At 37.8% G+C, this 15837-nt stretch overlaps 2 protein-coding genes across 2 annotated transcripts; one reads left to right on the forward strand and one right to left on the reverse strand.

Annotated features, from left to right (window-relative positions):
- Positions 1-2440: 2440 nt before the first annotated feature.
- On the reverse strand, positions 2441-10647 carry Ehbp1 (Eps15 homology domain containing protein-binding protein 1). The gene is made up of 21 exons (XM_065491891.1): positions 10539-10647; positions 10316-10452; positions 10060-10267; positions 9830-10011; positions 9678-9775; positions 8857-9025; positions 8744-8804; positions 8412-8596; positions 8169-8344; positions 7638-7796; positions 7455-7582; positions 7301-7401; positions 7193-7247; positions 5993-6073; positions 5413-5544; positions 5142-5303; positions 4130-4252; positions 3860-4071; positions 3354-3427; positions 3187-3301; positions 2441-3128 (listed from the first exon to the last, which is right to left on the reverse strand). The coding sequence occupies exons 1-21, from the start codon at positions 10539-10541 to the stop codon at positions 3044-3046; spliced, it is 2646 nt and encodes an 881-aa protein (XP_065347963.1). The 5' UTR covers positions 10542-10647; the 3' UTR covers positions 2441-3043.
- Positions 10648-11169: 522 nt separating this feature from the next.
- IFT46 (intraflagellar transport 46) lies at positions 11170-13603 on the forward strand. The gene is made up of 6 exons (XM_065491892.1): positions 11170-11311; positions 11988-12138; positions 12200-12613; positions 13107-13219; positions 13283-13410; positions 13475-13603. The coding sequence occupies exons 2-6, from the start codon at positions 11989-11991 to the stop codon at positions 13576-13578; spliced, it is 909 nt and encodes a 302-aa protein (XP_065347964.1). The 5' UTR covers positions 11170-11311; position 11988; the 3' UTR covers positions 13579-13603.
- The last annotated feature ends 2234 nt before the right edge of the window (positions 13604-15837 follow it).

The raw sequence follows: 15837 nt of genomic DNA on the forward strand, positions 1-15837 counted from the left end.
ATTAACTTTTTTGGAGCATTGGTTAATTAAGGATTTAGATATTCTTGGGAAACGAGGAAGTACTTTTATAATTATATATGATGTCAAGTTTTTGCCTGAATTTTTATGTTACGCATGGAGAGAGGGATAAAAGCTTTTATTATCCTTTGAAATTAAGAATCAGCCAATCGTATCTTAAAAAAGATATAATTGGGACTATATAATGCAATATATTAACGTTTTCTGGCAGCTAGCTCTAGTTTAGTTGGCCATAAATTCGTTCTAGGTCAAGGTCGGCGTTTTTGGCTACCGACAATTAGAGGTTTCGGGGGCCTTGATAATAACGTTTTGTTCACACGCACGGTTTATGAACGCAGCAAACTCCCATACGCACTCGCTATTTATTCTTCTTCTCGCACCGCGTCCACGAATAAATTATGACCGTGTTTTTCAGTACGCGGCGCGCGGGGGCATTCGTTTTCATTTGCAACCCCCAGAGCCCAAAGGCATGCTCGCTCGCCGCGAATTAGAATAAAGATGTCCCCTGCTCATCTTGATAGCGCCGCCAGGAGCTAGAAATGAATTGAGTGCATGTGTGTGTAGTGTACATACTTGCCTCTGGCTAATCGCATCAATTTGCCAGCCTTGGAATACGGCGGCGCAGTCCTCAATTGCCCTCTGCACACGCGTACCTATTTATGCACGGGCACAAAAACACACTCACGCTTTCGCCTGAGGCTTCCCTGCACTTTCCAGCAGTGCACACTCGGGGGCAAAGCACTAATTTGTTATTGAGGCGCGAATATAAATGCACGCAGTAGTTATTATCGTGTGCATTTCATATTTTTACAGCTATTAATTTGAGCGTTTTATTATTAAACCTCGCCAGAGAATACGCAAGAGTAGCACTTCGTGATGGCTCAATGAAAATATATATATATGCATAAGTATACGTAACTCGTTGTGCTAGTCATGATTCACAATAACTTTAGCTTAGAATTCACGTTTTTCAAATAAAATGATGAAGAAATAGCTAACAAACAGGATATTTAAGTACGTTTAAAACAGGTATAAATAAATAAATAAACATACTCAGGCAATTTTATGACAACTTAACTAGATAAGAGGAAAATATATAAGATTATATCGTCAAATCTTTGTGCCTTGGGTGGTGCGACAAAGGACTGCTACGACAACACCTCCAGCAAATTTCATCCAAATTTGAACACCCATGCCAGCAAGGTGTTTAATGTTTATTTCAAACCAAAAATTAACCCCACGAGAGACGAGAGCGAGCATATGTCATTTAATTTATTCCTCTCGCAACTTCATTAATATATCCATCCTGAATTTAAAACCATTCATAAAACTCGTCATTTATGTATCATTATAATTTGTGTATCGTGTTAGCATATCTTTTCAAATTTTATAGTATAAAATTTTTAGAATTAATAGATTTAAGAAATAAGAAAGTTAACTCCATTATTTTAATTGAACTATTTTTGTTGCTATTTTAAACCTAAAAATTATCATTTTTCATCTCGCTCTTAATTTAACATTTTAAAAATTATCAAGGTATTGGAGCGGTCTAGAATAAAGTTCCGCGTATGACCTTGTCTCTTGAGTTGATTCCCTTTTTTTCTGAAATGCTTTGTGGGCCGAACTTAAGCTCTCCGGGCGAAGTTTTGCGTGGTAAAGAGCGACGTCCGTATTCTGTGATTTATGCGATTTTTTGTCCCTTTTCTTCCCCGTTTAGACGGCAAACGCGGCAAAGTAAAAGCACGATAGCTCAATAATCGCGGAAATTCCACCTTCAGAGATGAAAGGAACGCGCGCGTTTTTTAACAAGATGCTAGCGATTCAAGTCAAGGCTGGCAATTATAAAATAATTAGTTAGATTCAGATGAGTTACAAACTTAATTGTTACGTACTAAAAAATAACTTTTTTAATGCTTTTTAATCCCCATCAAAATCAGCAATTAGTTTTTTGCATATAATTTTTTAATCAATGTACTTCGATTAAACTGTCTATATTTTAATAAATTAATTCCACGCTTCTTTTCACAAGAGGAGTCAAGGTCGTGTTTTTTTAATGTTAATGTTCTTCTTTTTTAATGAATGAATGATTAATTCATCAAACGCAATTATGCACGCAACCCTAAACCTACAATCCTCTCAGTTCGTCACTTCTTTTTTAATCCATATACATATTTCATTACGTAGCATTTTGCGCTTTGCTTTAGCAGCAAACTCTACTTATGGACTGTCCAAATTTGAACACGCAGCATGACCGAGCACACAGAGTTTATTCCACTTGAAATTTTAGCATATCATTGTAAGGAAAGAATAACTATTATACCCACTTAAGAATGTAGAGGTCAACCATATCACTATCATGTTTTTGTATTGGTAATTGCCAAAAGCCCCATTTTTCCTATTGTAAATTAAAAAGGCGGCACTGTAATAATTTAAAGCTCAGTTTTGTGAACAAATTGTTGACAAAAAGGCAAGTTTATTTGACAGTAAAAATTATTGACAGAGCTCTTGGGCACAGACTTGAAGCGTTAAACGTAATTCGAGTAACTTATTGTAAATGAATTAGTAATTCATATTGCACGACACATTTTTTTAATTGTGATACAAGCAAATCACAGATTGTCGAAGAGATTTCATGATAAATAATTTAATATGTTCTAAAACTAACAGTAGCTGGCACCTTTCTTTGGCAACCAAGAGTTCATTTAAACCGAATTCACAAAGGTGCGCAAAATTTACAATCCGCGAAATGCAACATAAGTATAATATAATAAAGAATTAAAGCTGAAATGGCAAGACACTAACCATACTTCAAATAAAACCAAAATCTCTGCAGCATAATGGCATAAAAGAAGTTCAAACTGAACTTGAACGATGCAAACCTCACTATCCGGTCGATGCAATGGAAGTCGTATGCAAATATGAAATAATCTCTGACTGAACTCACAAGCATCATTCCCCTTTTCAAATGATCGCAATAAAAAAGATATATTGAACGTTTATCACTAGCAATGAGCTGACTAAACAACTACTGAATAACACAATTTCGGTTGCTGTGCTCTCTGATGGTAGCCCTAGTCAGGTCCTCTTCTATTCGGTCATCATCTTCAATCCTGCGTTAAAATTGCACAAATTTAATAGCTAAAAATCGGTTTCCAGGGTAAAACTCACGCTCTCTCCTGAGAATCAAGATGGTGAACGAGCTCATCCCTCTTGTCCATAAGGCTGACCAGCTCTTGCAAAAGCAGCGTCTCACGCAGTTTCTGCTCCTCAGTTTTCCGCCAATCTAATTGAAATGAGTTCAAGAATCGGTAGCGAAACGAAACAAAAAAAATTACCTTCAATGGAGAGAATGCTTCTGAGTTCTCTGTTCAACAGCTCGCATCTCCTTTTAAGGTCATCCTCTTTTTCTCTGCAAAATTAGTTTGGTATCAAAATTAATTTTAATTCTTAATATTTTTTCATTTTTTCTCGTTTGAGATGGGCGACCCCCGATAACAAACAACTCGCGAAAACTTTGAGTCTACATAGAGCTTAGAGCGTCATTGGAGGGAGCACAGTCCAGAAAAGGACCTGCTCTACACCGGGGTCTTTAGTTGAGACGTTAGACATTCGTCCCGTGAAATTAATTCACGCATGCTGAAAGGTGCAAACCAGCAAGTATCGAAACGGAAAGCTTTCGCAATCCTTCCAAATTTAAATGGACCCGTCATTGCCGTCACAGAGAATCAAATGTAGGCGCAAACGCTCTGAATTCCCCAAACATCGCTCGGATTATCACATTGCAAGTACACGCAAATCATGTGCTCAACAATGGCTTGGTCAAATTAATTAGGAGACTTACAAAATATTCAACTGCATCTGGCGTCGAAGAAGAGCATTCTTCTTGTTCACCAAAAGGAACCACTGTGCCATCAGTTCTTCTTCCTTCTCTCTTTGGTTACCCGTGTCCATCACTTTTCGCAGGTCTTTTTCTAAAGATGCTGCTTTTTGGTCGATCTGGTTTTGTTCCCGCTCCAAAATTTCAAGCTCATTCAAAGTATAATTTCCAGGGTCCTTCAAAAAAAATTTAAGTTATTCAAGAAATTGCAGGTGAAATCGTGGCCCAACTTACTTTTGATTTTGGTTCTTGCTCCTTATCTGGCGAGATGCGTTCGATTAGAGATGAGAATGACTGAAGCGTTGGAGGTCTCCTGATGTTTGCTTCACTCATTGGGGAGTTTTCATAGCCACTCCACTGAAATCACAAAAATTTCATTTATAAAGTATTTAAGTAGGAAGTCTCTGTGGCTTTATATGACAGCGACATCACATATTTTTGGAATCATTATGACGTCATGACATTTTAGCATGGAAACGGCAAAGAACCAATTTTTACCATTAAGTAAAATGTAACAATTTTATCTACATGGCTTGACGTCATGCACCTTGACGACAGTAGCGGTTTTCGACCACTATCTCTCGTTAGCCTATTCCAACCTTCACCGTTTGAAAAATCATTTCCTATTCAGATAATTATCTGGCCCCTTGGGGCTGTGAATTTAAGACGATTGACTTTTCCTGATCATTCAACCTCAATCAATCAAATTTAAAATGATGCTAAAACATTTTTTCAGACTAGCCAATTTACCCTAGGTTTCAAACGTACTTCTTGCCCGTCTTTCCAACTTGGGAAAAACTCATGCATTATCCGTTTTGAAGGTATGTAACGAATTTTATCAAAGAAAAAAGTTAAGAAATTTTACGATTCTATCTATTCTATTAATTTTGGTTAAATGTGTCGTTCAATTCATATATAAAGAGAAGAAAAAATACAAAAATTTACTTAAATTTATAAGTTGAATTTTTTCATTGTTTGTTAATTCGGTTTAATACTAACTAAAATTTAAAATTTTATCACAATTTTCACAAAAAAATTACGATTGTATCTATAGAGTGCAATTTTAATCGAAAAACGTGTATATTTGGCTATTTTTTTGGAGTTTTAAGTTTAAACCGTCTATTTTAAATAAAAATTAATCCAATCTTGCCATTGAAACAATTTAAACGTTAAAAATATTCTGATCTTGCAAGATTCTATATATTTAAACCATCGAGATGCAAACTCTCAAGAAAAGCGTGCGTACCTGGCTGACAGGACTTGTGGGAGACTTGATTTCTTTGGCAGGACTCACGTCCTCTGGACTGGTCGGGGTGGCCGCCTCAGGCGAGGTCACCACCCCTTTGCGCGCTTCTTCGATCAGCATTCTCGCCTTCTCTTTAAGCTGTTGCTGTCTCTTTTCGTTCTGCTGCAATTAATGGCACACGGCAAAAGTGAACACTTTTAGCAAACCAAGCAAATATATCAAGCAAGTATTTTTAGTCCAAAAATTACCAAAGGCAGTTAAAGCAGCGTACCTTTGATGAGTGTTTTGAGATGGTAAGTGATAATGGCGGCAGAGGGGCTCCTCCACGTACTGCGTCTTTGCGAGCTTGCTCCAGCAACTGTCTAGCGCGTTCTTTCAACTCCTCGTGTCGCTTTAAAATTTGCTGTACATACAAAATCATGCTTGTCATGCCGCACTCTCACAAGAGTTATGATGAGGGGCACGCAAAGCTCCTTAAAAACCGGACAGGCCCACACTTTAGACCCAAAACCTCAACCCTATCATTCAAATATACTAGATGTTGTAAGGATTGAAAACAAAATTTTTAGAGGCAATTTTAGGAGGCATCTGGATAAAGTGTAGGGCAACCAGCCTGTAAGACTAGCTCAGCCGAAATCAAGTTAAGTCTTTCCATCTACTGTATCTGAATAGTAAGATAAGAGTTTTGGTTGAGCTAACAATAAGAACTGGGACTTGGACTGGCCTGATTTAGATACAATGTGGTTGGGGAAATCTGGTTAATGCAAGAGCTCCGCAAAATCAAATCAGCTAGGGTTATTATCTTTTCATAAGTACACTAATTTTTAGGAAAAGGTAATACAAAATTATACCTGTTGGGAATTATTTGCGCTAGTTGGCGAGGAAGGATCATCTTCTGGAGGGTTGGTCACTTCAATTATAAAATTATCACTCTGGAACATCAGGGAAGTTTGAATTTACTTCTCAGTTTTTGCAGAGGGTTAAAGGTTAGGATAATGTGTAGTGTCTTCTTACATTTGGACATACTAGTGGACGTGAATTATTACGATAATCTCAAACCATTCATGTGCACCCATACATGTATATCAACATATATTAAGTAATCATTAATCAAGAGACAATTGAAACTGGTTATTTCAAAACAAGTTTGTAAATATATATCAAAACAAGTATATAAATTTGTAGATACCTTGTCTATTATGAAATCATTAATTGTTTTTAACTAGCAAGGGAACCTTGGGTATATTCAGCTTTTGTATTTGACAAGTAATTTTTCCACAAATGAGTTAATTTTTATATAATAAATGGATCACAAGTCCAATGTTTCAATGATTAAGAGTTACCAACTGGATAAATATTTTAGGAAAAACCATACAATCAAATTTTAAAAGTACAATTTTTGTTCAATTAGGATGATTATTGATATTATTGATTATTGTATATATATATATATATATATATTAGTGTGTGTATATTCCTCTTGATGAGGCAAATCGATTGATGGGTCATTTTTAAATTTAAACTAGATAAAAATTGCAGTTTTTCGTAACATTTTTGGTGATAACTTTTAATTTTTATAGTAAAAATTGAACGTTTATAACTAATTTAATGCTATTAAAATAAGTTCATGAATGACTTATATATTGCTAAACTTTAAAAGTCCCCACTAATGAATTATGATAAAATATTTTAATTTGTTGAGGAATATTGTGTTTTAACTCGCTATGCGTAAAAATAAGGATTTTGTCAAAAATACACATATTATATATCGATTGATTTGTCTGCATACCAAATTTCATAATTATTGGATGAAATTTGCTCCTGTGTTTAAATTTTAAAATCCCAGTGTGACGAGGTACTTATGTTTTGCTTTAAACTTAGAAAATGATACTACATTGAAAAACTGTATTGGTCATTTTCTTCCAAGTCTAAATGTTTGAGGGGGGAAATGTAAGTTGGAGCATATATTGCCCAGGGTTCCCTTTTGTTGTCTGTATTAGTATTGGAATTATTACGTTATGTTATGGATCAAGATATAATAAAAATCTCACTTCAACTGGAGATGTGGCTTTAAGAGATGTTTCTCTGGCATCAGAAGCATGTTGTCTGCAGAAAAATCATATTTAGGGAAAAAGTGTGAGATATTTTTAACATCATACTTTTGATCTTCGTCCTCCTCGAACGAACCAAAAGGATCGGTTAGCTGACGCCTAGTCATCAGGGGCTGGGGCGGTGGGGATGGCGTGGTGGGCGATTTTGCCTGAAATCAACTTCCTATTAATCTGGGACTAAAAGCAAAACAATGTTACTAACTCTTTCGCTTTTAAGAAGGGATTTTTCTTTTGATGGAGACAGCACTTTGCCTAATATGCTTTTGGAGCTAGCCAACAGTTTATCTTTGACTTCACGCACCGCCCCAAGTGGAGGTGATGACGCTCTCTCTAAAAATTGACGTCTCAGTCAGCTGCTTGACAACTGAACAAGAATAAATCACACCTTTGTTCCGCTCTTCAGACTCTCTCTGCTGGAGGTTTCTAATTTCAGCACCAAACAGTTGTGCCGACACTTCAGCGTTGGTGTCCGTGTTAAATCTTCCAATCATGTATGACGATTCATCAATGGTTTTGCCGATTTGCTGGACTTCCAATTCATGACCTAAAAATCCATGCGTAAATTAGGAGCCAATTAAAATTTTTAAATGGCTGGCGTATTAAACATTAAAATCAACTTTTTAACATTGTAATGGATTCCCAAATCTGTGGCTAGATTTAAAAATTTTGTTCTACGATTTAATTAAGAATCTGAAAAAGTTTTTCTCTAAATATACAATTTATTCAAATTTCATTTTAATTGAGGCTTTCCAAAGTGCGTGCCACATAGGAAAATGACTATCAGATAAAATTACGCCTGTAATTTTGAAAGGTTTATTTTTTTATGAAATGGAGACCATTCATCCCTCAAAAGAAAACCATAAAATTGTAAAAATGAAAGCCATTTCATACCTATAATAACAGATTGAAAATTTACCTGTAAAGTGCGCTCTGAGCTGATACAAATAAGTCATGACAGCTAATTTGTCCGGTACAGCAAGTACAGCCATGTCCGCAGGCTCTATCACGCGAGGGATTCCCAGCTTTTCACCAGCGTCAAAGGCAATTTTGCAGTTGCCACGAATATCGTGTGGAACGAGTGATTCAATTGCACTGAAATTATTAGTAATTTTCGTAAGTTTATCGTTACAACAGTAATTAAATAAGGAGCATGATTTACATCAGGTCAGGCCGGTGGTAGTGGATGAGGGCGCAGAAGGCCATTCCGTTGCGCCACGAAGTGGTGAGGTTAGTCACTTTCACGCCTGTATAATTCCTGGTCACATCCTTGCACCACTCCAAAAGGTCCTGCCCTGGAGTTGTTTCCCGGATGGATCTTGACAGTGGCGTAACACTTATTGTGTCCTATTTGATTTAATATTTTAAATTTCTCTTATAGCCAAACAGATTAAAATAAGTAGTTTCATTGGTGGTAAAAATTTCTATCTTTCCTCTTTTAAAATAATATATTCAAGAATAATAATGATTATTGCAAACAATTGCTCAACTTACACTGTCTAACTCCAATGGCTTCAACTTCAATCTAATTTCCTGCGCACTGCTGTTCGCAGAACTAAGTAAAGAGCAAAGATAAACAAATTACAGTTACTCTAATAGCATCATACTCTGTTTGCTCTATGGGTTTGGGTGGCATTTCATCTCTGGGTGAACACGGAATACTCGGCACTGGGGTCGAGTTCGAACTGCCCCACTCATTCTCACTGATGCTGTTAGTCAGCTGATCAATTTGGGATGTCAAACTTCCCAGCTCCTTGGCACGACTGCTGTTTAGCTCTAAGAAATATTGAAAATCAACACATTAAATATTAAAAAATTGAATATTTCAACTGACTCAAATCAGCACTCTTTTTTGCCAATTACTTGCACCAGAGTAGCATTGGAACCATTATTATCTAATTATTGCAGTAATTAAGGTAAAATGCGGCTACAAAACAATCAGTGAGGGAAGAACTACAGAAAATCAATGCAGAAAGTTGCTCAAATTTTAAAATAAAAATAATCATTCAGAACTAGTTTTTTAAGTGTCCCAAATAGATGCTGATTTTTTCACCTATGCAATGGTTGTTCAGAACTTGAAATTGGCATTTTTCACAAACAGATATGCCTACCATGGTTTCCACTTTTTAATTTGTATAAACAAACAGACAAAATATCACGGGTTGGAGGACAAAATTGGCAAGAGAGGTCAAGCAAACGCAACTAAATTTACACCAAAATCAGTATTTTTATCAGTAAATTGCATGAAAAAGTTTCTTTAAAATATTTATTTTTACGGGTATTACAGGTACATTTTAGAAAACTTTGAGACCTCAGTATCTCGTTTGCCCCTGCTGAAGGGTTCATGGGGTGTTTACTTTCATGTTAAATAAATTATTAACTCATTTGTTCATTATAAAAAAGAGTTAAGCATTAAGCAAAAGCTCACCTTCATCCTCTTCCTCCTCATCAAAATCCTTCATGACAGCTACGTCCATGGTGTTGTTGGTACTCATTAAACTAGCCATGCTCTGCATGTCCTCATCCCTGCCAAATCAAGCGTTAAAAGATCATAATTCAGTTTTGATGATATAATCTTACGTTGCCTTTCCTTCACGCAACAGGAAACTGCAGATGGTGCACTCCAAGGTGGCCGCCGTGATTTTCTTGCTGGTGGGCTTCAATGTCAGCTTCAACTCTTCCTGCGAGGCTGCGAAATTAGCGTACTGCTTCATGTTCACCGCCAAAGCAGCCAATTGTCTCCGCTTTCCGTTCGGGCTCACCTGGAAGGCGGGATTAGAGTTGATTACACACAACTAATTTCTAATTACGTCTTCCAGGACAAAGGTCCAGTCTTTATCCTCCAGTTCATGAGTCCTGGGATCCTTGAATAGCGTGATGGACACAGTCTGGTTTTCAGGGACAGCCCAGATGACCAGACCTCGCAGAGGGTCCTTCATTGTTGGCTCCCAGGGAAGTGCACTAGTGAGCACCCTCCGACTTCTCCTTGTGAACGCTATGCTCAGTTTGTTGGGTTTCCTGTTGGCAACTTTGTAGAGGCGGGATTCAATGAATTAGCTCTTTTACCATTTAGGTGAAGTGTCAAGAGTGATTTGATGGTAGGACACAGTGAACTGGAATTTTGCGGCGCGTTTGTTGACTCGCTGCAGCCGCTTCCAAACTGAGCCCATGTTGCCTTTTACCTCAGGGCTTTTGCTTGAATCCTTAAGGGCAAAATCACGAGTTATTTAACCGATAAGTCAAGGTGTTTTTGCAAAAATTAATTAAGGAAAAATAAAAACAAACAAACCATTGTTAAATTTTTGGTCACCACAGACAGGATGCAGGTGAATTAGGGAACTGACCAAAAATCAAAATGCTCAGCTGGACTTGAACAAATCAAAAAGTTTTGGTGGAGCCTGTTCAAACATTAAACTTTATTAGTTGAACTCATAAACAATCATTCATGCAAAATACACAATTTGTGCAGTTATACTGGGAAGTTGCTAAATACGGAAGCACTGGTGCGAATTAAACCAAACTGGGGCACTTCCTGCTAATTGGCAGACGCATTCCACAGTGTCAAATTAAAGTGCCACCCTACAAAACGCGACGAATTCGTTCTCCGGCGGATCATAATTTCGGACCCGCCCTTTGCTTTTGCAAAAGTGCAATTTGACAAGCACTCGAAAAGGCTGCAGTGGCTCACCAATTAAGGCTCCAGCTCTAGCTGAAATTGACCTCGACCTAGGCAGCGACTTTACCTTCGCAGCCCCTCGCAGGCTCGCTCCTCCGTCCAACTTGCCTCCGACTGTGATTATTGAGGTCGGGGAGGGTCGGGGATGTTGCGTAAATTTATTATTCCGCGATTTCGTGCACCGTCTGCCAGTGCCTGTCTGTGACTATCGATATTTTTAGCTCCCAGTGTTTACGTACGGGCCTGCGGAAGCGCTCTCAATGGTCGGCTGCTGAAGTGCGCGGCGGGAGATTTTCGAATGCAAATTCCTATTGACGAATTGCGCGACATTGCGTTTCCGTATTAGAGGAGCGATTCGGAGTCGGTTTATTTAGCCATTCAAACGGGTAAATAATATAATTTTATGCGTGGTCTATTTGTGATCTTTGAACATTTTTCTTCGGTTAAACATTGTCGTTAGACTAACAAAAGGATTATGGTACACTCTCACAATTAGGATTCAACTTTCAACTTCAACGCTATAGGATTTTGGGAAATTATTAAAACCATGCAGTAGATATCATATTATTATCCAACTTGAGTAAAGAGATAATTATATAACCAAAGGAGAAATATTTTGATTAGATGCAGTTTGCGAGTAATGGAACTTCAAAGGTAAAAAATCCTTATGAGAGTTAACATGGGAAATCATTCAAAATCGAATTGCGACGCCAATTAAAATTATTATTCCATCGTGGTGATATTTATATGCTACAATTGATAGGACGACTCGATTGATGGGTCATTTTATTTTCCGAAAGAGCCTTTTGCCGAGCCAGGGAATTAGCAAATAGCCCATAAATCGTTTCAGATATTGTTTTAAAACATTTCTGAGCTGACTACAAGGCCATAATTATGTAGCTTAATTATTGTCACACTGTAGGAAAAAATTTAAAAATTTCTCTGGTGCTTGATTAATTTGAACATTGCATGTACTTATTTTTTTCTTCATAACAAAATGGTTGAAAGTATTGCAAAAGAAGACAGTAAAAAATCGTCACGACAGAATGATTTTTTTTGCAGGATGCGGGCGCCAGATGAAGATGACAATAATGGGGAGGAATTGGAGCCGATTGCGTCTAGTTCTAAACAAAGTGCGCCGGAACAAACGGGAAACCACAGGGGTGCAGCTATCACTCGGCGGAATAGTGACAACCAAGCTTCAGACACAGAGGCAAACTAACAATAAGATAATAATTTTTAAAATTTAATTTTAATTAAATCTTCTCTTAAAGGCAGGTGCGGTGATATTTCCCGAGAATGGTCCCTCACCTGATGGATCTAGCAGCGACGACGATGATGACGAATCTGACGGACAAAACGGGAACGCCACCAGGGCCGAGGGCGCCTACGACCCTGCTGAGTTTGCGCATCTCAGCGTGCCTCCGGAGGTGAAGGAGCTGTTCAACCACATCACGCGGTACACGCCTCAAGTCACGGAGATCGCGTTTCGGCTGCGCCCATTTGTTCCTGACTTCATACCCGCTATCGGTGACATCGACGCCTTCCTCAAAATACCCAGGTACGACAAGGTGGAGGACAAGGCGGGCCTCGTGTTCCTCGACGAGCCAGGCGGGAAGCAGAGCGACCCCGCCGTGCTCAACCTGCAGCTGAGGGCCGTCGCCAAACAAGGCACCGTGAAGGAAGCGGTGGGTGTATATTTATTATTAAATTTAAAACATGGTAATTCGCCAATTGCGAAAGCCCCTTTTAGATTTCCAAGCCGTCAATGGAGGGCGCCAGCGGTTGCTACCGATTTTAATGTTTTAACTTCCGTTGGGATTTAAGACTCAATCCTGTTGCTTTGCATTGTGATATTAAAATGATTTCTTTTGATGTGCTGCATACAAAAATCTGTAGAGCCAAATTCTATTGAATCATCAGAAAACATTATTTTCGTTTCAAAATTTTTTTTACGTTTCTACGGTGATTAGCTGAACCAATTTTTGTTTTCATCACATCAAAAGAAATCATTTTAAGGGCTGCATGACTGTACAGCAACATAGGATTAAGTTAGTCTTATATCGCAGCGGAAGTGCCTTTACAATCTTATGTAGAAATACGGTGAGGTGGCTTGGAACATTAAGGGCTTTTGAAAAATAAATGATAAATTCAGGAAATAAATTAAATTTATATGCTCAGGTGGTTAAAAGATTGGACAACGCTGAACAAAATTTGAGAGCTGTGGATAAGTGGATTAGGGACATTCAGGAGTTACACAGAAATCATCCCCCTCCGTCCATAAACTATACTAGGTTAAAAAAATAATCTTACAACAATCATACTGCACATTCTAATTCAATGTAATATGTATTTAGACTGATGCCAGATGTCGATTCATTGATGCAAGAATGGCCTCTTGAAGTGGAAAATATGCTACAGGATCAGAGTCTACCACCACCTGATCTCCAATGCAGCTTGGAAAGTTATATAGATATGATGTGCGGTAATTAAATAAAATAAAAATCTTTTCATTCTATAGCTAATTCAATGTTTTTCTCCATTCACAGGTATTTTGGATATCCCAGTTTACGAATCAAGAGTGGAGTCTTTACACTTGTTCTTTTCTGTGTTGCTAGCTGTTAAACAGTCAAAGTACAATCCAGCTTTGTGAAATAAATTGTAACTTATTAAAAGTATACACACCTTTCTTATTAAACATTGCGGATGAAGTAAAAATAGAAATGAAATTCTGTTAAAAGCGCGCAGAGCAGAGTCAGTTAGACCGTGACAAATGAGACCGGTGCTGTAAACGAGGATGCGGTGCGGTCATTCATCGGCTCTCTTTACCAAAAGAATACAGATTTATTTTTGTGCTGAGAGGGAGATACACACACACACACACACACACACTCACACAGGTAAGTGAAAGACTCTCACTAACTGGCACCTGGAGACAAAATGGTAGCATCCGGGATATGTACCTAGACGTAGCAAGAGCAGAGCTTTCTCCGCTCAATGACGTGTTGACTTCATTTAATGAATACGATTTTTTTGCTGGCGACGGACAAGGATGAAGGATGGACGCGTCGCAGTGCAATTCTTTCGCCTCTAACCATTCATAGGCACACTTTGGGGAGTGCATCGCCGGCAAAACACCGTTCCGAGTGGTTATAGTGACGTTGCCATCCTCAGCGCAATTCGTATTGAATTTATATTTCCCGGCGTATAATTTATAAGTCAGCTCGAAGCAAAAAAAATTTGGCTCAGAAAAAACCTTCAAAATAAAAAAAAATTAAATTTTAGACCATTTAATTGTTATTAAGTATATTAACTTTTAGTAGAAATGATGAAATATAGCTATAAATTTTACTCTCATAGTCCCAAGGGCATCGGAAGTGGCCTACGTTGACCTTTTGCTACATTGCGGATTGATAAATATTTTCACTATGGTAAAATTATCAAGTTTCCACTTTTTCATATTTTTAAGTTTTGAAAGGCTGGTTTCAGTCACCGCTCAATACAATGAAACAATAAGTTGTTTCAAAATAAATGAGTCAACAATTTTTTTAAGAATTCAACAGAAAAGAAAATTCTAAATTGATATCAAAATTTTCTTTTTTAAATGGTCAGTTTGAAAGAAATATAAAGGGAAAAGAGACAAAAGAAGAGCAAAATCATTTATTTAGTACTCTGCAAAGTCTTTTTGCAAATTGTTTTTAATTCCTTCAAACAGGACGCTCTAATAGAAAATTTTAAAATCTTATTTTCTTTCAACTTCCATAAAAAATAATGATCAGGGAATTAAAAAATAAACTTAAGCTTAAACCTATTTTAGAATCACTGAAAAACATGACTGGTTAGAAAATGAAACATAATTAAAAAATTATTTAAAGTGTTAATTAAATCACTTTCGCACTTCAATTGTTTTTCTTAAAAAATCGTGAGGTTTAATGTTTGCGGTTATTTTCCTTGCGAACGTTTAAACAAACAAATTCGACTATGTTGTGATACACTTATTTATAGAGTTAAATAAGCAGATCTAGGGTGAAAAAAGGAATGCGTTGAATATTTACCTATGCTTTCAAAATGTATAAAAAGTAAAAAATGGTGTCACTGATATATGACAGGTTTCTCACCGGATTTTGTTAAAATTGAGGCATGATTGAAATTGTAATTAAATTACGTTAAATTGTTTGTCCGCGTAGATGGAACCAGTGTGCTGACTGGCGCGCTATTTTATTACTTATGCTTTGACAGAGCGTTTCGCCGGCAGGAGTTATTCGCAGAGCTCTCTTCAAGTTTCACCCGGATGCAATTGCAAAAAACAAAATCATTACACACTATAATGGCTTCGCCGGAATGGTCCAATTATGATCTTCAAAAGATCATAACAAATAAATGCACAAGTGGAAATTTGTTAATGTGCAGCAACAAAACGTTGAAATAATAGAATTCGTTAGATTTCTTGAATGAATGGCCACATAGCGATTAAAACAATTATTTCGAATTTTTGCTCCTCAATCCTCAACCAAGAGCACGGGAGAAAAGTTTATTTTGCTCACTTGAGTACGCGCGCGTGTGTGCAAACAATTTGGCCTTCTGCATCCCGTGAAATTGCTCCGCGAGCACGTTGGCAAAATTTCTGCATACCAGACGGAGAGAATAAAGCAGCAGGAGAAAAAGAAAGAGAGATGCGCGGCGGCCGCGAGGAGAAAGTGGCGGAGGATTTGGTCTGACTGTGAGTGTGTGTGTGCAATAAGAAGCAGGCAGGTAAGAAAGAGCGAGAGCACCTGTGAGAATGGCATATCCGCCTGCGAGCTGCAGCTCTAGAGCTAGCTCTCGTCTGGCGGCACCGCGAGATAAGTCAGTGGCCGGCCTTGCAGTATCCGGGTCAGGGACTCGTCCCGTCCGTGGCTCGACTCTCGCCCCC

This window comes from Cloeon dipterum, chromosome 4 (assembly GCF_949628265.1).
Source record: "Cloeon dipterum chromosome 4, ieCloDipt1.1, whole genome shotgun sequence".
Taxonomy (NCBI): domain Eukaryota; kingdom Metazoa; phylum Arthropoda; class Insecta; order Ephemeroptera; family Baetidae; genus Cloeon; species Cloeon dipterum.